At 44.4% G+C, this 27,119-nt stretch overlaps 1 protein-coding gene across 1 annotated transcript in view; it reads right to left on the bottom strand.

Annotated features, from left to right (window-relative positions):
- Nucleotides 1–77: 77 nt before the first annotated feature.
- LOC115137068 (serine/threonine-protein kinase D2-like) overlaps nucleotides 78–27,119 on the bottom strand; it is a 53,386-nt gene continuing 26,344 nt past the window's right edge. The window contains 18 exon segments of the mRNA XM_029673098.2: nucleotides 78–3,109; nucleotides 3,290–3,375; nucleotides 3,507–3,774; nucleotides 3,996–4,094; nucleotides 7,820–7,981; nucleotides 8,675–8,781; nucleotides 8,875–8,947; nucleotides 9,075–9,127; nucleotides 9,519–9,840; nucleotides 10,288–10,365; nucleotides 12,156–12,267; nucleotides 12,349–12,431; nucleotides 12,434–12,510; nucleotides 13,232–13,303; nucleotides 13,422–13,605; nucleotides 13,719–14,020; nucleotides 14,448–14,579; nucleotides 15,721–15,859. Coding sequence (XP_029528958.2) covers nucleotides 2,888–3,109; nucleotides 3,290–3,375; nucleotides 3,507–3,774; nucleotides 3,996–4,094; nucleotides 7,820–7,981; nucleotides 8,675–8,781; nucleotides 8,875–8,947; nucleotides 9,075–9,127; nucleotides 9,519–9,840; nucleotides 10,288–10,365; nucleotides 12,156–12,267; nucleotides 12,349–12,431; nucleotides 12,434–12,510; nucleotides 13,232–13,303; nucleotides 13,422–13,605; nucleotides 13,719–14,020; nucleotides 14,448–14,579; nucleotides 15,721–15,859 — 2,571 coding nt within the window. The 3' untranslated portion in view covers nucleotides 78–2,887.

Genomic DNA, 27,119 nt, shown 5'->3' on the forward strand with positions numbered 1-27,119 from the left:
TCCATATGTCCCCCCTAATCTTCCGTCTCATTGTTCAAGAGGCAACGCGCTGAATAAAATGACACAGATGAAAAATGGTATGTCAAGGTTTGTACTGATGTTACATATAAATGCCGGGATCTTCGATAGGTTTACATTCGCCAGGCATACATCGATCACACTACATAAAGACATGGTTATACGTGTACATTAATAGTCCTTCATAACTATGCTTTTCTCCTAGACAAATCTACTTCACATGGACATGCAACTTGTTGACACGCTAGGTTCATAGTCAGTCATCAATATCATAGCCCTCCTCCCACACTTTAACATTGACTCCAAAGATGGGCCGTTTGTTGTATTTCTACTGTATCTAAAAAGAGCAATAGCACCCCCCCCCCCCCGACTGCCCATTGGTGTTTAATGGTGTCCATGACAAACAATTCAGAAAAAATCCACATTGCCTCCATCATAGCCACCATGGCTTGTGATTTAGCAGTTCCGATGACGAGCAGTCTCTAGTCTTCCCTAATAAGTCATCATCAATAATGGCGTTGCACCAACCAGGAAAGTTGCGTACATTTTTCCTATTTTGTTGCATTACAACCTGTAATTGAAGTAGATTTTTATTTGGATTTCATGTAATGGACAAACACAAAATAGTCCAAATTGGTGAAGTGAAAAAACAAAAAACGGAAAAGCTGTGTGTGCATATGTATTCACCCCCTTTGCAACGAAGCCCCTAAATAAGATCTGGTGCAACCAATTTCCTTCAGAAGTCACATAATTAGTTAAATAAAGGCCAACTGTGTGCAATCTAAGTGTCACATGATCTGTTACATGATCTCAGTATATATACACCTGTTCTGAAAGGCCCAGAGTCTGCAACACCACCAAACAAGGGGCACCACCAAGCAAGCGGCACCATGAAGACCAAGGAGCTCTCCAAACAGGTCAGGGATAAAGTTGTGGAGACGTACAGATCAGGGTTGGGTTATAAAAAAAATCAGAAACTTTGAGCATCCCACAGAGCACCATTAAACCCATTATTAAAAAATTGAAAGAATATGGCACCACAACAAACCTGCCAAGAGATGGCCGCCCACCAAAACTCACAGACCAGGCAAGGAGGGCATTAATCAGAGGCAACAAAGAGACCAAAGTTAACCCTGAAGGAGCTGCAAAGCTCCACAGTGGGGATTGGAGTATCTGTCCATAGGACCACTTTAAGCCATACACTCCACAGAGCTGGGCTTTACGGAAGAGTGGCCAGGAAAAAAAGCCATTGCTTAAAGAAAAAAATAAGCAAACGCATTTGGTGTTTGCCAAAAGGCGTATGGGAGAAGATACTCTGGTCAGATTTAGCTTTTTGACCATCAAGGAAAGCGCTATGTCTGGCGCAAACCCAACACCTCATCACCCCGAGAATACCATCCCCACAGTGAAGCATGGTGGTGGCAACATCATGCTGCGTGGATGTTTTTCATCGGCAGGGACTGGGAAACTGGTCAGAATTGATAGGAATGATGGATGGAGCTAAATACAGGGAAATTCTTGAGGGAAACCGGTTTCAGTCTTCCAGAGATTTGAGACTGGGACGGAGGTTCACCTTCCAGCAGGACAATGACCCTAAGCATACTGCTAAAGCAACACTCAAGTGGTTTAAGGGGAACATTTTAATGTCTTGAAATGGCCTCGTCAAAGCCCAGACCTCAATCCAATTGAGAATCTGTGGTATAACATAAAGATTGCTGTACACCAGTGGAACCCATCCAACTTGAAGGAGCTGGAGCAGTTTTGCCTTGAAGAATGGGCAAAAATCCCAGTGGCTAGATGTGCCAAGCTAATAGAGACATACTCCAAGAGACTTGCAGCTGCAAAAAGTGGCACTATAAAGTATTGACTTTAGTGGGGTGAATAGTTATGCACGCTCAAGTCTTGTTTTTTTTGTCTTATTTCTTGTTCCACAATAAAATATATTTTGCATCTTCAAAGTGGTAGGCATGTTGTGTAAATCAAATTATATACACCCCCCCCCAAAAAATCATTTTAATTCCAGGTTGTAAGGCAACAAAATAGGAAAAATGCCAAGGGGTGTGAATACTTTCGCAAGCCACTGTATCAGACGACAGTTTTAAAAAGAGGCAATCTTCGATTACTACATCCATTTCTGGCTTTGTTTTCTTTGCTGTCATTTGAACTACAGATTTCCTCTGAGACCATGACACCCCACAAGCTCTGGTCTGCTGCCTACAGTTCTAAGCCTTTTATCTACCATTCACAGGCACTAAATGACTGGTCTGCAGCAAACAGGTCTGACAGCACATGCAGGGCGATTCCACTCATCACATTCAATGAAAATAAAAAGGAACGGTTCATAAGGATTTGTTTATGGGTGGGTATAAGTTACGCATTAGTGGATCGATCGAGTCCTTAATGTTTTTTTGTCTGTCTCTCTCCCTCCCCATCTCTCTCTCTTGCATCCAAACTGACCTTTGCCATACTGCAGTTTAGACTGAATGAGCACATTGCAGCAACAATATTCTACACATCCCCTGACCACTGGATACAGTATGTCCTTGTGGGATACAGAAGAGCAGTCTGTTAAACTCAAAGGGTTCTCGGGTTGAAGAGAGAGTGGTCAAGGATGGGGTCTGGAGATTGGACAGGCTTGGGCAGGAGTGGGACACCATTAGTAGACAGACAGGGGCGGGATCATGTCTATAGAAGGCGCTGTTCTACAGCTAAACCTCCCAGCCTCACCCTCCCCACTCTCCAGACCTCCAACCATCCATCCAGCCCCTCTGTCTCTCCACTCGCTCCCCACACTCCCCTCCTCTTCCCTGGGTCAGTCTTGAGTCCCTTGGGCCCTCGTGGGTTCTGGTTCTGCTGGTTCTCCAGGTTCTCAGAGTATGCTGACCCTCTCAGTGAGCCCCTGCATGTCTGCGTCCTCTCCAGCCTCATCGTCGGAGCCAGGCGCAGGCAGAGGGGGAACCAGGTGGGCCGGGTAGGGGAGCGTGTGCTCGCGGGCAAACATCTGCCAGCGGCAGTCGTCGCTCTCATGGGTGATGTAGCGCTCACCCAGCTTGGTCTCCAGCTCCCTCAGATCCAACCACGTCTGGTAGTCCTGGAGAGGAGGGAGGGAGGGAGCGGGAAGAAGATAAGAGCATAGAAGGAGGGAAGTGGATGAGACAAGAGGTTTGAGGATGGAGAGAAACATGAGAAATAAGTAAGTTAGGGGGCCTTGTGTCTCCACTGTAGGTAATGGACTTCTGTATAGCCGCCATGATTCTGTTGACTAGTGTACCTGTAGATAGGAGTGACTCAGGCTCTTGTCCACGCTGTAGCGTTTCCTCATCTTCACCTGGAGCAGGTTGTTGATCAGGTCAGTGGCTGAAGAGAAACACAGGCACACGGTTGAGAACAGTATGTGTATGCCATATTAATCTGTATATTTGGGTATACTTAACCATGCACAAGACACTTGCATTGGCCATTTAACGGTGCAAGTGTGTGTATCTTACCATCAGGTGAGATCTGTTTCCAGGGGTTGGGTGGGTACATGAAGGCAGCGTTGTGGATCTGGTCGTTGATGTCCTCGTCCTCGTTGAAGGGGAAGGTGCCACTGAGGCTGACGTACATGATGACTCCTACAGACCACATGTCCAGGGAGCGGTTATAGCCCTGGTTGAGGAGCACCTCTGGGGCCAGGTAGGCCGGGGTGCCCACCACCGAACGCCTGAACGACTTCTCACCAATGATACGGGCAAAGCCAAAGTCACACAGCTTCACCTGGGGGGAGATAGAGGGAGGGGGGGGGGGGAGACAGACAAGAGTGAGAGGGAGTCAATAAGAAGAAGAAATACTGCATGAATCGCTACTTTGGAGTAGAATAAAGTCAGGGTGAATTTGTATACTATGCATTAAGGTGCATTACATGGAGTAAAGGGCTGTCTACATTAGCTTGGGTGTGTAGAGTCTGTGTGTGATAGTGTGATGACAGGGTTCTGTACCTGGGGGAAGGGCTCGGCAGAGGCCAGCAGGACATTCTCAGGCTTCAGATCACAGTGGACGATGTTCCTAAAGTGCAGGTTCCTCAGAGCTGCCAGAATCTACACACACAAACAAACCCGGATTTGGCTTTGACTTTCTGGGTCGTAAGAAGAAACTAAAAACACACAGAGAGTGAGAATACACCCCCGAAAAAAAAACATACACCTAGAACGTGTGTGTTACATAGTGAGTGAACACGAAACGGTGACCAGCAAACCCTCAAGCTAATATGAACATTGCGGCTTATTAAATCGTTTTTTTTAACTGTATCCAAAACAGTGTCAAATCTTTTTTTTATATATTTCAAATGCATTTCAAATTTGAATCTTTGCTAAAAATGCATGTAATGCCTGACCATATTCCAGAAATGTGTGGCTGTGACATCTAGTCTACAGGGTGGCTAAACTGGTTACTAATTTGGCTTCTTAAATGACTCGTTACGTATTGATCAGTAGTTAGGTTTCCATCCAAATTGGCACAGATTTGACTGTGAATATTCTCAAATTGGCATTTTCCCACCAGAGATGTGTTTCCATCAAATTGACTTGTTGCAGATGAAAGGGTGTCCTGTGATGACGCAGTGCACATAAAAATACATTTTGTGGTTAACTTCCCAAGTACTGAATAAGAAATACAAGGTAGAAAATACAAGTTAAATGGGTTTCCATCACATTTTCAACTCTACTGAAGGTTTTCTCACAAAAATGTTACCTTATATAGCGAGTGTGTCCTCTATGGTATTGGCACATGCACTCTAGCCAACAGCGTAGAGAACACGTACACAGAGTATATCAAACATTAGGAACACCTTCCTAATATTGAGTTGCCAAAGTGGCTAAACTAAGTTGATCTTATTCGGGCAATGGGCACGGCCATCTTTGACTTTGACTACTTGTGTTTTATAGGTGAATGGCATTCTGGGATTAGGGAGTTTTCACTTGTCAAACACAAACAAACATGGCTGCTGTCGTAAACAATTTATCCGCTGTTAGCTAACATGTATCTCGTTGTGCCTGCCAGAGACGTGGTACATTGTAAACAAGTCTAGCTGTTCGGTCGCTAACTTGTTTTATTTTTGTTATTTAGACTGGTTCATGGATTGAGTTTGGCTGTGGATGTATTCTGTATGATGCTTGGAGTTCGCATGTATCTTTTACGATGAAATATGAAATTGAGGAATAGAGTTGTGAATAACTTAATTTTCCTTCAGTACAAAACATTGTTTAGAAATGTTTTCTGCATCATACGTTGTTGCTACTGTTCCAAATCACATATTTGTGACAGTACGCTGCAGGGACCACTCAACAATGATCACAAATATGAGTGTGAAAAACCCAGCAGCGTTGCATTTCTCCACACAATCCGGTGCGCCTGGAACCTACTACCATACCCGTTCAAAAGGCACTTAAATATTTTGTCTTGCCCATTCACCCTCTGAATGGCACACATACACAATCCGTCTCAGTTGTCTCAAGGCTCAAAAATCCTTCTTTAACCCGTCTCCTCCCATTCATCTAAACTGATTGAAGTGGATTTAACAAGTGATCATAGCTTTCACCTGGTCAGTCTATCTCATGGAAAGAGCAGGTGTTCTTAATGTTTGGTATACTCAGTGTATTGCGTACATAATGAGATTATGATGGACCAAAACAATTGTATTTTATTTTTATAAGATTTTTTTTTCTCCAAAGGGCAGCCAAGCATCAATTATCTTGTGACCAGAATAAAACAAATTCACATAGAAATGTGAGATGTGTCATTGCAAGCAAGTCAAAGAAGCAGTAGATCTGTTCTATGTGTGCAATTTCTATGATTCTCGTTCTTAAGTTTCGTTTTTTGCATCTTTTACTTTCAGTTTTGTACATCAGCTTCAAACAGCTGAAAATACAATATTTTTGGTTTTGGAAAATATATTTCACAGCAGTTTAGATGGTACAATGATTCTCTGCACTATACTACTTGTTTTGTCAAAGTGTAGGTCTAGGTCTTGTGCTTCCAAGAAGTGGTATTATACGGCTCTACAGTGGATGGTTAACTGTGTTGCAGTGCGTTTGTAACCAAGGGGGAAGTGGGGATTTACCACATCTGGGGAAAATCCCTTGAACGCACTCCAACTGGTAATGACAAGAGTAATGGAAGCTTGTTATATGCAACAGGGAGGGGCAATTACCGTAAATGCAAGAGAAAACACATGTAATTGTTCAAACATTTCTAGCCTGCCTATGTATAGGTAAACAAGGTTTACGTGTTATACTCGACCCGCTCAGTTTTTCACCACAAAACAGCAGAAAATGGACAGAGTAGAACCAGATCAGCTGCTATTATACTATGATTTGACTGTTAGATGTTCAATGTTTCTTTTCAAATAAATATATATTTTTTAAAAAAGGAATAGTTTCATCATATTAAAACCAGTTTAGTTCCCGTAACGGGGTAGACCTTAAAAGGAGGGACATATATAGACAAATCATTAAATCACATTAAATACAGAATAATATTCAGAAATAAGTTAACACAATAACTAAGGCTTTACAAAAAATCACGTTTCCATCTACAGTTGTTATGCGAGTAAAGTCATACCGTGTTTAAAAATTTAAAAAACATCACGACAGCTGCAATGGAAACAGGAAGTTTTGGTACGATTTTATAAATGGCGGCAGATCATTTGTTTGTTCAACATGGTGGGATCTTTTTGTGTCTGTAAAATGAATGATGCGAGAAATGGAGGTGGAAACGCCTTTTTGCTCAAATATTGATATAATAACCGTCATATCAAAGTCACATAATGTTATGGTGTGTGATCCTCCCACTACGACTGGGGTAACCATTGGGGCGGCAGGGTAGCCTAGTGGTTAGAGCGTTGGACTAGTAACCGGAAGGTTGCAAGTTCAAACCCACGAGCTGACAAGGTACAAATCTGTCGTTCTGCCCCTGAACAGGCAGTTAACCCGCTGTTCCTAGGCCGTCATTGAAAATAAGAATTTGTTCTTAACTGACTTGCCTGGTTAAATAAAGGTTAAATAAAAAATAAATAAATAAAAAGATGAAATAAGTTACAATGAACTTCACAGGGTGGCGAAAGTCCTCGGTGAAAACGCTCCTTTCCAGTAAATATTGAGGGTCTGGTGACAAATACAAATAGCCTCGCTCTTATCCATAATAATCTCGTCATGTAGCCTACCCGCAATGTGAGCTGTAGGCACATTTGTTTTGTCATAACAGCTTTTTTTGTGACAAAACGTTCCGTAGAGTTAAATTTGTGATGTAAACACATTGAAATGTAGATTTTTATTCAGAACAAGAAAAAAAAATCTTGCAAATTTTGTTGGCACTACGTCATCACACACTGATTTTTTATCCGCAACAAGTCAGTTTGGTGGAACCACCAGTGGGAAAATGCACATATTTTCTTTATGCAGATTTTTTAAATATTCGCATGAAAATCTGTCGCCAATTGGATGGAAACCTAGCTACGGTGAAAACCTGGAGTATTTCGAGGGGGTTAAAATCTTCAATTTTCAGGGGACTTCATTTCATATAACAGACATTTACAAATTCAATATTAGTGCATAATTGTTACTTAACTTATCAAAAGGCACTCATTTCGTGGAACATTTCAAAATGGACAAATACATTAATTGCCCAATTGTAAATATTTCACATGTATCCTAAAAGGATTATGAAAAATACAATTTTAAATGTATTTTTTCCCCCATACGAGAGCAAGAGCACACACACACACACACACACACACACACACACACACACACACACACACACACACCTGTGTGATGAGGAACTTGGTGAGCCTCTCTGGGAGCCGTCCTTTCTCACTGGACAGGATCATCTCCAACATGTCTCCATGGAGCTTCTCCATCACCACAAACACCTTCTCTGGAGTCTCAAACATACACTCCAGGTTCACTATGCCCAGGTGACGTAGACTCTGTGAGATGGAGAGAGGGAGGGGGAGGAGGAAGAGGGAGAGTGGGAGGGGGAGGAGGAAGAGGGAGAGAAGAAGAGGGAGAGAAGAAGAGAGAGAGAAGAAGAGAGAGAGAAGAAGAGAGAGAGAAGAAGAGAGAGAAGAAGAGAGAGAGAAGAAGAGAGAGAGAAGAAGAGAGAGAGAACGGGCAGAAGAAGAGGGGGGAGTGACACACAGGGCAGGAGAGAAAGAAACAGAGAGGTAGAGCGGAGGAGATGGAAGAGTGAGAGAGATTTAGAATGAGTATCAGTTAGTTAGAGTATAGTGTGAAGGCAGTGTTTACTGACCTTTATCTAACTACACCCCATAGAGATGATAACGATGCTGCAAAACCTGCCAATGTAATTGAATGCAGTTGGCATGACAACCCCACGATGTAAAAATGAACCCTCGTGGCCTCTACAGACGTTGGACCTTAATTTGATCACTCTTTTGTTGCTGATAGCGTGTAGTGTATTCGAGGTTTGCATGCCAAATGGCACCCCATTCCCTACATATTGCACTACTTTTTATCGGGGTAAGAATACGGTGCCATTTGGGATGCAACGCTTGTGTGGCAGCAGTAAGTCACCAGCCAGCCAACAATTAGCTGATGAACTAGACTTGTAGTGGGAGACCCGTTGAAAATGTGTTTCTGCGTCTCCCCCTGGTGGTCACCTGCAGTATGGCCACCTCGTTCCTCAGCTGGCTCTCCTGCTTGGTGGGGAAGCGCAGCTTGTCAATCACCTTCACCGCCACATCGCGCCCTGTCTTCCTGTGCTTCCCTGGTGGTGGGGGGGAAGAGGAAATTACAGGAGTATGATTAACTGAGATTCAACGACTCAAAACAGAGAGTGTAGACGATTAGGGACACTCACCCCCATACACAACTCCAAACTGGCCAGAGCCGAGGATTTCATCTGCAAATATCTGGTACACCATACCAATGTCCTGGAGGATACATTATTTTTTTTAAAGCATCATCACCATCATCATCACTACAAAGTCCTGGGTAATGATTGTGAACGGGTATAATGTACGATCATGTATTACGACCGTGTGGCAAGAGACGACTCACCACGTTCTCCTGGATCACACTGTTGGACACTGAGATGCTGACTGAAGCCTGTCCTGCGGATCAAAGTCAAAAATGCTAACCATCCACACTAACATATACAGGACTTCCACCTGAGCTTATGTGGGGTCACGACAGAGAGATTGAGCGTGTGTGTGTGTGTGTGTGTGTGTGTGTGTGTGCACATGCAAAGAGCTCTGAAAACAAGCTTCTGAGTTCCTCGAGCTATGGACTGCATACCACTCAGAAGCCTGTTAAACTCCCACAACACCAGTCCCCCCCCACACACACACATACACACTAAATCCAGACTAAGAGCATGACTGAGATCAGATCCAGACCTCGTGATTCTGTTCTTCAGATGGCTAACGTTAGAACTAAGACACTTGGGAATGAAAGTTTCTCAAAATGAACATATTATTATTGTAAGGTGATATTATATCTTACTGTGAGGAGTGTGTCCCTCTACCGGTGGTGCATCCTGGAAGATGACTGGCATGAGGGCCTGGCGAATGGCGCCCTCCCACGCCTTGGCCACCTCCCGCCCCACGCCGCTATTGGGCACCACGTTGCTGGGGGAAGGGGGTGTGGGGGGGAAGGCCTGGTGGGTGGTGGGGGGCAGGGCGGGGACGTGGACGTTGGGGTCCTCCCCTACAAAATAGCGCATGGTGCCCATGACAAGCTCGAAGCAGTGGGGGCTGGTGCCCGGCGGGACCAGGGTGAAGTCACCTGCGGGGCGCACCTCCAGAATCTCAGACAGAGGGATCTCCTACAGGACGGGGGGGAAGGACGTGAGCCCAGGGGATGTACGCAATCAATCATGTGAAGACAAGCGCAATCGAGACATTTTTTTAAATGTTATTTTTTTATTATTTTTTTTACTCTGAAAATGTGGAATAGGTTGTGTAGATCATTAGGATTGGTTTATTTTTTTCAATCCCTTTTTAGATGACATTTTAAGGCAGAAAAATGTGAAAACTCCGCAAGGGGTGTGTAGACTTTCACCAGGTCAATGTATGTGAGAGCGTCTACACATCTGTATCGCTTTCTCTTCAGGGTTTTAGGCTGGGTATCTGTATAAGCACTACCGATGTAAAAAAAAAAAGGCTCTATAAAATAAAGTTGACTGATCGATTGACTGAGACCCGACTCACATAGTACCTGTGAAGTTTATTGGCTTGCTAACCTAGTTGAGCGGAGCTGGAGAATACAATACCTTATAGTACTTGTTGGTGGTGTTGTTCTGGAACAAGATGATGCACTTGCAGTCCAGACGCCAGTAGTGCCGCTTTCTCTGTGGGGGGTGCCGGAGGAGTAGGAGGGGACAGGGGGGTAAAGGGGGTCAACCAAGGTTCACTGAGGGGGTCAGAGGTTAAGCTGTGGTCCAGGAAGAGTGGACAAGGAGAAGGATGAGGCGGGCCAGCTGATGGGTGGAGGAGAGGGAACGAAAGGGAACGATAGGAAGAGAGAAGGAGAAAAGAGACAGTGACAGTGTCAGTAAAGCCAGGACAGGTTGGCTTTGAGAAGGCAGAAAGTGTAAGGTAAACAGCAACACTTTCTAAGAGGAAGGAGAGAGAGAAGAAGAAGAGAGGATGTGAATTCAACACACGTCTCCCGGGTGTTTTCGTGCGGCGGGGAGCAGGTATACACTATCTATCCCACTCAGCCGGAGACACACAAACACACTTTCACACAGATGAAAAAAGGGAGAGCATTAACGAGAGCATTAACGAGAGCATTAAAAGGGGAGGTCAAAGTTGCAGAGGTAAGAGAAACTCCGACCGAAAACATTGTGAAGAAGAGGCGGAGGACTGGAGGGGTAGGGGAGACTGATAAACAGTGTGTCAATGTCGCGGAGAACAAAGGTGGAGGAGAAAGCTTCTCTGAAAGTTCTACAAAAGAAGGAGTGGAAACACTATTGTAAGGGAACCTAATAAACCCTTTCTACGGCCTTTGTATGTGTTCACCATGTATTAATCATTACTACAACATGTATTATTACATGTATAAACCATGTATTAATCATTACTACAACATGTATTATTACATGTATAAACCATGTATTAATCATTACTACAACATGTATTATTACATGTATAAACCATGTATTAATCATTATTATTACTATAAACATGTATTAATCATTACTACAACATGTATTATTACATGTATAAACCATGTATTAATCATTACTACAACATGTATTATTACATGTATAAACCATGTATTAATCATTACTACAACATGTATTATTACATGTATAAACCATGTATTAATCATTACTACAACATGTATTATTACATGTATAAGCCATTTACTAATCATTAGTTAAGTCTTTTTGCAGTCCCTAATCTAAAGTGAGCACTATTTGTACTTTTTAAGTCTTTTTTTTGAGTGACCAGTGTAATTTGTCACAACAGGATGGGCATGTGATTGGCTAGCTGACTAAACTCAACTTCAACGTTTTATGATGGTGTTGAGCGGCGACTAGTGTGGGCGGACTGGAGCTCTGACGTCAGAATTTTAAAAATATATATTTTTTTAAATAAATGTAAACGATTGATTTTAGCACCCAAAGAATAGCCCCCAATTACACAGAACTATGTGGTGTGTAATTGCGGGCTATTCCTTGGGTGCTGAAATCAGTAATTTTTAGACAAAAACATCCTTTTATGTGAAGTCGGAGCTCCAGTCCGCCCACACTAGTCGCCGCACAATTCCAGCGTAAATCGTTGAGTTTAATCGGATAGCCATTGGTAGACATTCCTGCAGTACCTGGTAAAAGAAGAAGCACACAAAACAGGATGTGTAAGAAAATATATATTCATGTTAATTAGGTACCCTTAAAATAGAGTAGAATAAAAAATAAAGGAACGTTTTAGAAAAGAAGTAGAAAAAAAGTAACATTTGGTGTGGTAGAGAAAATGTATTGTATGCAAAAGTTGAGAGAGAGAGAGAGAGAGAGAGAGAGAGAGAGAGAGAGAGAGAGAGAGAGAGAGAGAGAGAATAGAATCTGGTGTGGTAGAGAAAATGTCTCACATTGTCAGTCAGTCAGTCAGTCAGTCAGTCAGTCAGTAGCATTACCAGTGTGTCCTTGTTGCTGTAGTGCACCACCCAGCCCTCTTTGATGGATGTGCTGGAGCGACGGGTGGTCTGCCTCATGGACTGAACCACCCTCATCAATGGGATGTTAGCGCTGAGGAACAAGCGGGACAGGGTTAGGTGGTCGTGGGTGTGATGCGTGTGGGCGTTAGTGTGCGTGAGCGTACGCGCGTACCTCTGGTCCCCGCCGACCCCATCCTGGCTGCTCTCGGGGGAGAAAGAGCCAGGGATGCTGCAGGCCTCGTCTGAATCGTCCGTCAGGAAGACTTGTCTGAGTCGACATACTCACTGCTGTAGTCCATAGGCACCTCGTGGTCCACACTGGGACTCAACATGTCTGGAAGAGAGAGGAGGACAGAGCCAGCCACACACACATGACTACAAATTGATCTAGAGAATAGACAGAGAAAACAGGGTAACACCACCTTCCATTACAACGCCCCACTATACCAGTACATACGTAGGCTGTACTTACCACTTGCGTTGTCTGATAAAATAAATCAAATGCGCAAAGTAAGTACTATGTATTATTAGTGCTCCATATAAGTACTAATACTGTATATAATATTGGTGATATGGATGTGGGTACGCAGGCCCACAAGCCACTGCCGCTCCGCATGACGAGTTTCATTTGTTGTGTGGCCCCCACCCCCCCCATCAAAGTTAACCTTCCCTGCTGTAGACAACATCCTCTCAAGTGCGGCTGGACAAATCATGGTACAACATGACACAATGTGACACAACCCGATGAAACATGACACAACATGACAAATCATGGTACAACATGACACAACATGACACATCATGGTACAACATGACACAACGTGACACAACATGACACAACGTGACACAACCCGACGAAACATGACACAACATGACACAATGTGACAACCCGACGAAACATGACACAACATGACAAATCATGGTACAACATGACACAACGTGACAACCCGAAACATGAAACATGGTACAACATGACACAACCCGATAAAACATGACACAACATGACAAATCATGGCACAACGTGACACAACAAAGACGTGTTTTGTCAGCTTTACCTCCTATGGTCTCCCCCAGGCAGTCGTTGGGAACCTTGTACGCACAGCGCTTGTGGCAGTTGAACTTGCAGTCTACGACACAACGCGAACAATCAGCGGCATTGTTAAGACAGTTCATCTTCCTCCCAATATGCACTCCAAATACGTTTATCCCCCTCTTGATAAACACCCACTTTCACCCCACACTAACCTTTGCATTGCAGCCCTTGTCGGAAGAGGCCCCGGAGCAGCCTCTTGCAGTACTGGCACACGGTGGGGCGCGTGTAGGAGTGCACGGCGAACGTGTGCGGCACCTTCACTTTGCTCATCAGGATCTTGTCCAGGTGCACCGGCCGGCCCGTGTAGAACCGCCGCGCCTCGCTGGGGGTCCGCGGCTGGAAGGGGACGCGAGGAGTAAACCGACATCACTCAAATGTTCCTGAAAAGCCACGCGTCACATGACTTCCTGCATATATTGAATTGAAATGGAATGCGAGCGTTGGCTCACCATGTGAGTGTTGGCGCGGGCCATGGGTCTGGTGATGGAGGCGCTGGTGGACAGGCCCAGGGACGCTGACGCGGTACAGGTGGAGTTCGGGAGCGTCTGGGTGGTGTGAGAGCGGATCAGGCTGGCATCCTCCATGCAGGTGCTGACTGAGCTGGTCCCCACGCTGCTCAGGGACTCGCTGGTGGACAGACGCAGCGACGGGCTACTGGTCAGAGATGTGGTGGACAGGCGCCGCTTGCGAGCGCCGCTGCAGTTGTTGGGGATGCTGAAGGCACAGCGCTTGTGGTAGTTCAGTCCACAGCCTGCAAGGGGGGGGCAGAGAGAGAGAGAGAGAGAGAGAGAGAAAGACACACACACACACATATATACATATATATATATATATATATATATATATATATGTATATATATATATAGAGAGAGAGAGAGAGAGAGAGAGAGAGAGAGAGAGAAAAAAGAGAGACAGTGTGATAGAGAGAAAGGAAGGGGGAGGAGATGGGGAGATGAGCTCACACACAAAGGGGAAATGACTTTGCTGATGGCTACTGTATTTGAGAAAGAATACTGAGATGTGGTTTTCCCACCTAGCTATCTTGAGATGAATGCTCACAGTTAGTAAGTTGCTTCATGTAAATATAAACCCATATCCTTCGTCAGACAAAGTTCTTATCGGGCAAGCAGAACAGGCCCCCCTCCTCCTCCCCTCCTCTCACACTCTCTCTCTCATACCGTCACATTTGAGGCCCTGTCTGACCAGTCCAAACAGCATCTCTCCACAGTGGTCGCAGAAGGCCGGGGCACGGTACGAGTGGACGTTCAGGGCATGAGGCCGGATCTGGAAATCCTCGAAGGTGGCCGCAGCTGCAGACGGACAACACAACAGAGAACACAACAGTCAGTCTGGGCATCAACCTGGGTATCAACCTGTCAAACACATTAGCAATGATATACTGTCTGTGAATATGTTTCGTACTTCAGCCTTTTGGAGTGGAGACCACATGTTTCATATGAGGCAACATTACAGAATGTCACCTTTCATTTGAGGGTATTTTCATACATATTTGTTTTTTTCCGGATAGAAATGAAAGCGCGGTTTGTATCTAGTCCCCATTTGCAGCAGTCATCAGTATTTGGACAAATGCACTTATAGTGTAGTCAAACACTTCAAAAGTAGTCAAAAGTGTCGTATTTGGTCCTATATTCCCTGCACACAATGATTACATGAAGCGTGTGACTGCAAGTGGATGCATTTACAGTTTGTTTTGGTTGTGTTTCCAGAGGCAAATTTGTGTTTGTACAGAGGCAAATTGTCCAAACACATATGGTGTTGAGTGCATGGTGTTATCCTCCTCAACCTATGGGGGCGCTATTTCATTATTGGATTTAAAACGTGCCCGTTTTAAGCGCAATATTTTGTCACAAAAAGATGCTCGATGTCCGCCCGGTGTCCTTTGTTGAAATTGTTGCATAATCTCCAAGCTGCTCGCATTCATCCATGTGATTGAGACAGAGAGGAGACTTCCAGGAATGATATATCATGAAGAGATATGTGAAAAACACCTTGAGGATTGATTCTAAACAACGTTTACCATGTTTCAGTCGATATTATGGAGTTAATGTGGAAGAAAGTTTGGCGTTTGGATGAATGAATTTTCGGGTTTTTTTGGTAGCCAAACATGACGCAGAAAACGGACCGATTTCTCCTGCACAAATAATCTTTCAGGAAAAACTGAACATTTGCTATCTAACTGAGAGTCTCCTCATTGAAAACATCAGAAGTTCTTCAAAGGCGGATGAAAGGATGAGTAAGGGAGAAGGGGATGGGTGGATGAGTAAGGGAGAAGGGGGTGGGCGGTTGAAAGGATGAGTAAGGGAGAAGGGGACGGGCGGATGAAAAGGTGAGTAAGGGAGAAGAGGACGGGCGGATGAAAGGATGAGTAAGGGGAGAAGAGGGACGGGCGGATGAAAAGAGAGCAGAAGTGGATGAGAGACTGCTACCCACCGGAGAGCACCACCTCCACCAGGTCTCCCTCCTGGATGTCCTGGGGAGCCTTGACCAGCTGCAGGATGTTGTTGGTGCCTGTGTCATGTTTAAATAGCAGGATCTTGTCATAGATGCCATAGAAGCCACACTCTGGGAACTACAACAGACAGACAGAAAGAATAGATTAATACCTCATTCCTCTTCTTTTTTTTGTATCATTTCACCATCTCTAAAAACCAAGGTAATCTTGGAGACACTGATGTACCGTCTTGACGCATATGAGAGTGAGAGACATATCATGTGTAGTCTACGGAATTGCTATATGGTGTCACACCCAAGTTGTTAAATAAATGCTTTTTTTGCATAGTGATAGGCTGCAGGTGTGCCCCCCCCAGTGGAAAACTCTATTCAGTGAAGCGTTAAGGATGGCACAAAGGGAATGGGGGGGGGGGCACGCACATACACAGGCAGGCAAACATGCACATACACACCTGGCAACTGGGTGGTGAGTTAGGGGGAAGGGGGGTAATTAACCGTTTCCTGTTGTGTGTGTGTGTGGCTCTCACACACACTCACTATTCTGAGAAAACCATGCTGGTCACATGGCAAACACATACACACATACATACAGTGGGCTCCAAAATAATTGACACCCTTGATAAGGATGAGTAATAATGACTTTATTAAATCAATCATTAAAATATTGTGCTATATCGTATGACTACTGTTTTCAAATGACTTTGTGCCCAATAGAATTTAATGGTGAATAATGTACTGTGTCATTTTGGAGTCACTTTTAGTGTAAATAAGAATATAATATGTTTCTATACACTTTACATGCATGTGGATACTACAATGATTACGGAAATTCCTGAATGAATCGTGAACAATGATGAGTGAGAAAGTTTCAGGAGGGTCAAAGACCATATCTCTAGGACACGCTAACCTCTCGTGTCATTGGTAACGGCGAGAGGTTAGCGTGTCTTAGGGCTATGTCAATCATTTCAGACCTCACTGTATATAATCCAGAATCCTATTTCAGATATCAAGCGGTTCAAATGTACTGACAGAGAGTTTTCGAAAAATATTCATTCTAAACGGTGCAAAATGAAGGTATCTCAGTGAGCAGCTGTCAAATCAAATCCACAGCTGACTGGGGGTCAGTGTTAAGATAACCCTTCCCTGAGCCACAGAACTGAGAAGCAACAATCAAATCCAATGTTATTTGTCACATGCTTCGTAAACAACCGGTGTAGACTAACAGTTGAAATGCTTCCTTTGTCCAGAGCTAAAGATGAAAGAAATAAAATGTATAGAAATAGTGACACGAGGAATAAATACACAGGGAATAACGAATAGAAAATGAACATGCTATAATACAGAGAGGACCAGGACCGAGTCGTTGTGCAGGGGTACGAGGTCATTGTGGTAGCTATGTACTGTACATATAGCTAGGGGTAAAGTGACGAGGCAACAGGATAGATAATAGACAACTCCATATCATACGGGGACGGGCAGGGGTGCTCTGTATGGAACAGACAGAACACATTGAAAAAGCCACAGGGGTAACACTATACCCCTGTCTCTCTCTCTCTCTCTCTCACACACACACACACACACACACACACACACACGACTTCCAAAAGTGCACTGGCAGTTATGAATGAGTCAGTCAATGCCACCTAAGCGAGGCTAGTGGTTTGTATGGACAGCCCTGTGCTCCTGAATAGTTCGTATAGTCTGGTTCAGGTCAGCAGCACTATAGATGTTACAGGGCGCGGGTCAACAGGGCTGGGACATGACCACTTCATCCAGCACCACAAGAATCCCCAGGGTGATGTATAAAACAGCTGGCACGCACAGTATATGGGCCTATGAAATAGGATTGCTTGATGGCGGCATAAAATGCAGCATGCTGCTAATGTTAGTAAGGGAGTCGGTGTATCTGGGTCATCGAGACCAGCGAGGTGGTGACCTCTCCCATAAGGGGGCGTGGCACAGGTACGTTCAACTTGTTTGCTAGGCCTGTCAAAGGGATGACGGGGTTATGGGATAGCGTTACTCGTTTACTAGGAGAGAAGGCCTGCGTGCTGGAACGTACACACTGGAGCTGGTCAAGAGAAAGCGGCCCCGACCTCTCGCTCGCCCCCTACCACCTCACCCGGAAGGCCCTCCCGTTTGTCGACTTCCAGACTGGCGAGAAGAATATCAAATAAACCCATCAACTTCTGAAAGCAATCGGGACTCGACTGATGCAATTCCATATTCCACATGATGAAACGAGCATGAATTTCAAAAGAACAATTCTCCCTGTCGTTTTACAATATACCGTGTTGACCTCGGCAACAATTCAACCGTTTCACTTGGGAGGCGTTTCGTGTCTTACGTGTCACGCCGCGACAACCAGAGACAAACAAATGCACGTGGCATATAATCACGCACGCCTCTCCATTATTTAGCATGAAATTGCGTAAACTCATCGCAGCCTAGCCCCTAATGTACACCCTCGATCAATTTCACTCCCTTCGTTTTGGGACATTTGTCGTGCAAATGGAGGGCTGGAGAGAGTGGGGAAGGGACTGGTTTGGTATTCAGCATCTGTCTCTCTCCTTCTCTGTTCCACCCCCATCTCTCTCCCTCTCCTGTTGCCGCCCCCCCCCTCCCGGTTGTTCCCATGATTCCACCCTGCAGCCCATCTGGCCAGACCCTACACACTAACAGGAAGAGGGAAGCGGAAGGGGGAGAAGATAGGGAAGTTGTTTTTTCTTCCCGTTATCAAAGACCAGAATTAGCAACTTTCTGTTTGGGGGGGGAACCAAAATGGGGCGGCAGGGTAGCCTAGTGGTTAGAGCGTTGGACTAGTAACCGAAAGGTTGCAAGTTCGAATCCCCGAGCTGACAAGGTACAAATCTGTTGTTTTGCCCCTGAATAGGCAGTTAACCCACTGTTCCTAGGCCGTCATTGAAAATAAGAATTTGTTCTTAACTGACTTGCCTAGTTAAATAATGGTTTAAAAAAAAAAAAAAAAAAAAATGTTGCAAAATAGTTGGAAAGAGATTCTCGACGTGCCGATTCCATGCCACATGGTTTACGAACTGATACGCAAAACGACATTTGATTCAGAACTGAAGTTGTTGTTTTTTTTCAATTGAAATGATTATACACATTTCTTGCCTCAAACAGACGTTATGTATATAGGGCACACAACGATCTGAGCTCTGCAGATTTAGGCTAGGAAGAGACAGAATTATTAGATCACTTATTCTGGTATTGCCCCTACAGTATGTAGCTTGTTTCTGGTCACAGGTTCAGGAATGGCTGAAAAATCTGATTTAGTTCAAATTAACCCAATAAATAGCACTGTTGGGAGATTTGGAAAGCCATAGTCAACCAATCAACAGTAATATAAGTATATACATTAGCAGTCAAAAGTTTGGACACACCTACTCATTCAAGGGGGGATTTCTTTATTTTCTACATTGTAGAATAACAGGGAAGACATCGAAACTATGAAATGACACATGGAATCATGGAGTGACGATAAAAAACAAAATCAGAATATATTTTATGTTTGAGATTCATCAAAGTAGCCACCCTTTGCCTTGATGACAGATTACTTCATTCATGCAATGATTATTTATTTATTTTTAATAATAATGCTATATGTAAAATGTCTATATATATAACAACAAAAGAACAAGCTGTAAAAACAACACTACACACTCCCTGCCTGTACACACTGCACACACTCCCACAGTCTCTCTGTTTACGTCTCTGCTGCTCACCAAACACACCCACTTTCTTTCTCCCAGCGGGGAATCAACAACATCACATCTGAGGGAGGCCAAGAGCTTTGCTTGACTCCCTGCCAAACAACACAACCCTGTTAGCCCACCACACCCAGCTGGGTCATGCTACTATGCTGCCCGAACAGGAGTCAACAACACACACAGTGAGACCCACTCCAGACCAGGCCTGTCCCAATACCCAGAACCACAAAGGAACCCCCCCCCCCAGCCCTGTTGACCCTGCTCCCACACTAACCTTCCAACTCTGTTCGTCAACATCACACCCAAACCTGCTATAGGGCCAGACCAGAACGCTGTCACCACAGACCTACTCAAGGTTATAATGTCCATCTTCCCAAACCACAGTGGTGGGCCCTAATCACAACACACTGTCACACTATCCCAGTACGCCACACACACTGCCATGTTGCTGCTGCAGACGCGACTCCGCAACCACTGCCTTCCCACCCGACGACAGGCCCCAGTCGATCCACGCGAAGCGCCCCTGCTAGGCGTCCTAGGCCAATTGCCGCGCTTCTACTGAGGCAAACATAGGCAGCTTCCAATGCTCTCAACACTGCCTCCTCCTCACACTGTGGCGCTGCTAGCCTCCTGGCCTCGATGCGGACGATAATAACATCCTTAGCCTGGCTGCCAGCGTCTTTAGCCAATTTGGGTTGGGCCAAACTTAACCTAGGCAACGATGTAGCATTGTTGAATGCATTAACAGTCTGACACCTCGGCTAGATGACATAACCAAACCTCCCTTTTCATTGGCCTGGCTCTTCTACTTTTAAGTGGAGCGACTTGTGGTGTGGGTAACAAGACATCCTCTCTTTCCCGGTATCTGGGTTAGCATAGCGCATGGGCGGCATAGTGTACTAGGCTTCTAAGCAGTCTGTATCTAAATGCATGTAGACTGTGTGAGTATTTATTTGCACAGGCGCGTTTGTGCAGTATGTATTCAGACAATGGGAGCGGGTGCAATCATATCTTGTTGGCAGATTGAGTTAGTTCGTTTGCCTGGAGACAGGGCTGTGTCTCTAGCCAGCGTCTTTGTGTTGCCAAGGATCAGGTTTCCCGACTGATCCCTCCTCGGGCCACTGCCTTCATTATGACTGACTGATCAATTATGGAGGCCCTCCTCTCCGCCCATTCCCACTCTCTATCCTGCCATATTCCTCCGTTGTTTTTCCTCTTCCTACTTTCCCCTGCCCTACTCTCTCTCTCTCTCTCTCTCTCTCTCTCTCGACTCCTCTTTCCTGCTTCCTCCACTCTCTCAATTCTGCCTCCTCTCTCACTCTCCTCCCTGCTCTTTCCATCCCCATCATCCACTGCTTCAGAATAAGTTAGGAAGAGGAAGAGTTGCCCATCCCAAGGTAAAACCCATCAGGTCGGCAGGGCTTTAAAAATCTATCCAACCACTCATTCTAACCCCAGTCAATCTCGACGAAGTACCTCAGGTTGTCGCTAATAAGCAGTGATGCCATTGCCACGTTTGTCACCTCCAGCCGTCTGACCCCTTCCTGCCCCGTCGTTCAGAAGTCCAACAAACATGGGGAGAAATGTGTCCACCAGCGAGGTGGGTTCATTCCCTCTATTAGCAGATGAAGTCATGTTGCTGTTGGCTGTGACTGAGGAGAGGGAGTTCTGTTCTGGATTGGCTAGTGGTTGGAGGAGCTCTGCTGCTGCTGGGTTTGATGATCAAATTCTCCAGGATTTCTGTCAGTGGGCTATTCATTCTAGCCTGGGTACTAGTTTGTTTCTGCTCTTTTGCCAACGCCATATGGATTGTCATGCTTGACAATGAGTACGCAAAAAGCACAAACAGATCTCGAACAAGGGAAGGGCTTACCAAGAAAAACTTCCAAAAGGACTAATTTGAGGTAGAAAGGAGTTAGAGCACTCGACATCAAAAAGCTGAGATCTATTAAAGTGAGATCAAATATATCAATTGTACAGGATCTATTCTCTCTCATTCTATTCTCACTGACTGGACTATGTTTTGAGTCACACAAAGAGTAGAAGGGAGAGAGATGACCCTATAGCAGTCCCTATAGCAGCCAGCCCTCGTCAGAAAATGTCCTACAGACTGCACACTGTCCCTTTCTCAAAGTGTCCACCATGTTGATGCTGTCAATAACAACTAAACTCAGCAACAAAAAAAGAAACGTCCCCTTTTCAGGACCCTGTCTTTCAAAGATAATTCGTAAAAATCCAAATAACTTCACAGATCTTCATTGTAAAGGGTTTAACCTTTCTAGCGCAGGCATTCCGCTAGCAGAACCCCTCGACAACATTCTGCTGAAAAGGCCGTGCGCGAAATTCAAAAATATATTTTTGAAATATGGAACTTTCACACATTAAGTCCAATACATCAAATGAAAGATAAACTTCTTGTTAATCTACCCATCGTGTCCAATTTCAAAAAGGCTTTACATCGAAAGCACAACATATGATTATGTTAGGTCAGAGCCAAGTCACAAAAACACACAGCCGTTTTTCCAGCCAAAGATAGGAGTCACTAAGCTTTGATGATCTTCATCAGATGACACTCATAGGACATCATGTTACACAATACAGGTTTGTTTTGTTCGATAATGTGCATATTTATATCCAAAAATCTCAGTTTACATTGGTGCAGTAATGTTTTGATTTTTTTTAATCCAGTGATTTTGCAGATAGCCACATAAAATCCCAGAAATACTCATAATAAACATTGAGAAAAGATTGTGTTATTCACAGAATTAAAGATAGACTCTCCTTAATGCAACCGCTGTATCAGATTTTTTTAAACTTTAAGGAAAAAGCATAATCTGAGTACGGCGCTCAGAGCCCAATCCAGCCAAAAAAATATCCGCCATGTTGGAGTCAACAGAAGTTAGAAATAACATTATAAATATTCACTTACCTTTGATGATTTTCATCAGAATACACTCCCAGGAATCCCAGTTCAACAATAAATGACTGATTTGTTCCATAAAGTCCATAATTTATGTCCAAATAGCCACTTGTTGTTAGCGTGTTCAGCCCAGTAATCCATCTTCACGAGGCGCGAGCACTACATCCAGAAAAAAATTGAAAAGTAATAGAAACATGTCAAACGATGTATGGAATCAATCTTTAGGATGTTTTTAACATAAAACTTCAATAATGTTCCAACCGGAGAATTCCATTGCCTGTAGAAAAGCACTGGAACGAGAGCTAACTCTGTCGGGACCGCGGGTCACGAGCCTGAGACACTCTGCCAGACCCATGACTCATTCAGCTCCCATTCCCCGCTCCTTTATAGCAGAAGCCTGAAACAAGTTTCTAAAGACGGTTGACATCTAGTGGAAGCCTTAGGAAGTGCAACTTCACCCCATAGAAACGGTGTATTCGGTAGGCCAAGCTTTGAAAAACTACAAACCTCATATTTCCCACTTCCTGGTTGGATTTTTCTCAGGTTTTCCACTGCCATAGGAGTTCTGTTATACTCATAGACATCATTCAAACAGTTTTAGAAACCCAAGAGTGTTTTCTATCCTATCCAATACTACTAATAACATGCATATATTAGCATCTGGGACTGAGTAGGAGGCAGTTTACTCTGGGCACGCATTTCATCCAAAAGTGAAAATGCTGCCCCCTATCCCAAACAGACTGTTTCCCATGCTTGTTCAATGAACCAGAAACAATTAAGGAACATGCACCTGTGGAACGGTCGTTAAGACACTAACAGCTTACAGACGGCAATTAAGGTCACAGTTATGAAAACTTAGGACACTAAAGAGGCCTTTCTACTGACTCTGAAAAACACCAAAAGAAAGATGCCCAGGGTCCCAGCTCATCTGCGTGAATGTGCCTTAGGCATGCTGCAAGGAGGCATGAGGACTGCAGATGTAGCCAGGGCAATAAATTGCAATGTCTGTACAGTGAGATGCCTAAGACGTCGCTACAGGGAGACAGGGCGGACAGCTGATCGTCCGCGCAGTGGCAGACCACATGTAACAACACCTGCACGGGATCAGTACACCCGAACATCACACCTGCGGGACAGGTACAGGATGGCAACAACAACTGCCCGAGTTACACCAGGAACGCACAATACCTCCATCAGTGCTCAGACTGTCCGCAATAGGCTGAGAGAGGCTGGACCGAGGGCTTGTAGGCCTGTTGTAAGGCAGGTTCTCACCAGACATCACCGGCAACAACTTTGCCTATGGGCACAAACCCACCGTCGCTGGACCAGACAGGACTGACAAAGTCTTCACTGACAAGTCGCGGTTTTGTATCAACAGGGGTGATGGTGGGATTTGCGTTTATCGTCGAAGGAATGAGCGTTACACCGAGGCCTGTACTCTGGAGCGGGATCGATTTGGAGGTCGAGGGTACATCATGGTCTGGGGCAGTGTGTCACGGAATCATCGGACTGAGCTTGTTGTCATTGCAGGCAATCTCAACGCTGTGCGTTACAGGGAAGACATCCTCCTCCCTCATTTGGTACCCTTACTGCAGGCTCATCCTGACAGGACCCGCCAGCATGACAATGCCGCCAGCCATACTGCTTGTTCTGTGCGTGATTTCCGACAAGACAGGAATGTCAGTGTTCTGCCATGGCCAACGAAGAGCCCGGATCTCAATCTCATTGAGCACATCTGGGACCTGGTAGATCGGAGGGTGAAGGTCAATCCCCCTTTTGATTTTACCCCCCCCACCCTTTGTTCAGGGACACATTATTCAATTTCTGAGAGGTCACATGTCTGTGGAACTTGTTCAGTTTATGTCTCAGTTGTTGAATCTTGTTATGTTCATACAAATGTTTACACATGTTAAGTTTGCTGAAAATAAACGCAGTTGACAGTGAGAGGACGTTTCTTTTTTTGCTGAGTTTAGAATCTTTATCTTGGGCAGAGGGTAGATTGTCCAAACCGAAGTAATTGAAATAAACACACATCGAAAATATAAAAACGTCAGCACTCAAAACAAACATAGTGAAGTCAAGGGTACACACACACACACACACACACACACACACACACACACACACACACACACACACACACACACACACACACACACAGTACAAACAAATGAATAGGCTGGGTGTCATGGAGAAGTCTCTTTGATTTTGAAATGGGAGCTCAGAGAACAATATATTCTATTCAGACCAAATGACGTCATGCTTCATAAGCAGCCCTCTCCACATCGCTGCTCTCAGATCAGTTTGTTTGTTGATTTGCTTCCTTGTTTCTTTTAACAGTGCTATCACCTGACCTCGTGGTCATCTGTTGTGATCATCCGGGCTGTATTCAGTAGCCTCTGGCAGAGAGCTCCTTGTCCTGATTCTGGCCCGTCTTCTCCTGACATATTTTCTCTCCATCTCTTTCTCTTTCTCTCTTGAGGCTAAGGGTTTGATTAGATTCAATCCGTGTGATCGCTCGATTGAAATGAAAAGGTCATTTCCGATTGAGCCGAGTGTGCAGTTTTTACAGTGAATGCAAACTCCGCTAATGTGGGAACATTTACATTTAAATGTAAATTGAGCTACAACGTGCTACGGATTTAATCAAACCCTAAATCGTTTGACTTTCGCTCCTGTCTTGGATTGACCAGACATATCACTGCCATGTGATCATATGGTAGAATAGGATATGATGAAAATGTGTTGGGAAACAACAGGGAAATGAGGCGTGTATTTACTATAGTGTTTCTGTTTTATTATCTTTGACATAGAAGTGGAGGCTTTCTCCTTGAGGAAACCTACTGGAGAAATGTTAAAAGGGTATATGCAACAGTTTGGGCAGGCTAGCTCATTGCGAACTAATTTGCCAGAATTTTACGTAATTATGACATAACATTGAAGGTTGTACAATGTAACAAGAATATTTAGACTTAGGGATGCCACCCGTTAGATAAAATACCGGACGGTTCCGTATTTCACTGAAATAATAAACGTTTTGTTTTCGAAATGATAGTTTCCGGGTTCGACCATATTAATGACCAAAGGCTCGTATTTCTGTGTGTTATGTTATAATTAAGTCTATGATTTGATAGTCTGACTGAGAGATGGTAGGCAGCAGCAGGCTCGTAAGCATTCATTCAAACAGCACTTTTGTGCGTTTTGCCAGCAGCTCTTCGCAAGCACAGCGCTGTTCATGACTTCAAGCCTATCAGCCTAATGGCTGGTGTAACCAATGTGAAATGGCTATCTAGTTAGTGGGGTGCACGCTAATAGCGTTTTAAAACATCACTCGCTCTGAGACTTGGAGTAGTTATTCCCCTTGCAGAGGGTAACGCTGCTTCGAGTGTGGCTGTTGTCGATGTGTTCCTGGTTTGAGCCCAGGTAGGGGCGAGGAGAGGGATGGAAGCTATAATGTTACACTGGCAATACTATAGTGCCTATAAGAACATCCAAATAGTCAAAGGTATATGAAATACAAATGGTATAGACAGAAATAGTCCTATAAATACTATATTAACTACAACCTAAAACCTCTTACAGTGGAATATTGAAGTCTCATGTTAAAAGGAACCACCAACTTTCATATGTTCTCATGTTCTGAGCAAGGAACTTAAACGTTAGCTTTTTTACACGGCACATATTGCACTTTTACTTTCTTCTCCAACACTTTGTTTTTGCATTATTTAAACCAAATTGAACATGTTTCATTATTTATTTGAGGCTAAATTGATTTTATTGATGTATTATTTCAAGTTAAAATAAGTGTTCATTCAGTATTGTTGTAATTGTCATTATTACAAATGAATAAATACAATTAGTTTGATTAATCGTTATCGGCTTTTTTTGGTCCTCCAAATATCGGTATCGGCGTTGAAAAATCATAATCGGTCGACCTCTACCGTGTACCCCTCCAGCTATTCTGACAGCCTTTAGATCGCCAAAGTGATGACATTTTCACACAATCTATGATCGCAGGGACACAGAAATACCCCTTTTATCCTCCCTCTACCTAAATACTATGCAACTATCCAAAAAGTTGCTTTTATCAATAACATAACTGTGTTGTGAACAGGGCTCCTCAGTACAATATTTCAATAGCCATACATAGCTTTACGACAGAGTCAGAAACAGAAGAGTTCTCACGATAGCTTTGTCCTCCTGTTCTTCTAAAGGTAAGAGGAACATACACCCTCCTCAAACAACAACCATTGTTTAGACAGCCATGTCTCGTTTTTCAGCTGAACACACTGTACAGTATACAGCACCAATGCCAAACCCCATCACTGAGAGTGTGAGTATCTCCAGACAGGGCGTGGAAAGTCCTCCCTAGTGGGAAAGTCCTGTGGGGAGTTGGGACCCTCCCTGTTCAGGGACATGTTTAGAACAGGGCCTAACAGAGGACATGAAAGAGAACCATGCTGCCACTGAAACAGGGACAAGTGTTTAATGAGGCGTTGCCGCGGCGACTGGGGTGTAAAAGACGTCAGCGTGCAGCCTCATTAGCACCTGACAACAGCTTGGCTCGTAGCTGGAATTTCTCCTTTCTCATTGTGGGTTAGCGGGGCATGGGCTATTCTTAACCCCGTGAGGTCACTGTGACGGAGGGATGAAACAGACGACAGGAATGTCTTCTATTCCTGTCCTCCCTTTGCCCCCGAATCAGCACCGGCAGGGTAAGAGTGACA

This window comes from Oncorhynchus nerka, linkage group LG11, assembly GCF_034236695.1.
Source record: "Oncorhynchus nerka isolate Pitt River linkage group LG11, Oner_Uvic_2.0, whole genome shotgun sequence".
In the NCBI taxonomy this organism is placed as follows: Eukaryota; Metazoa; Chordata; class Actinopteri; order Salmoniformes; family Salmonidae; genus Oncorhynchus; species Oncorhynchus nerka.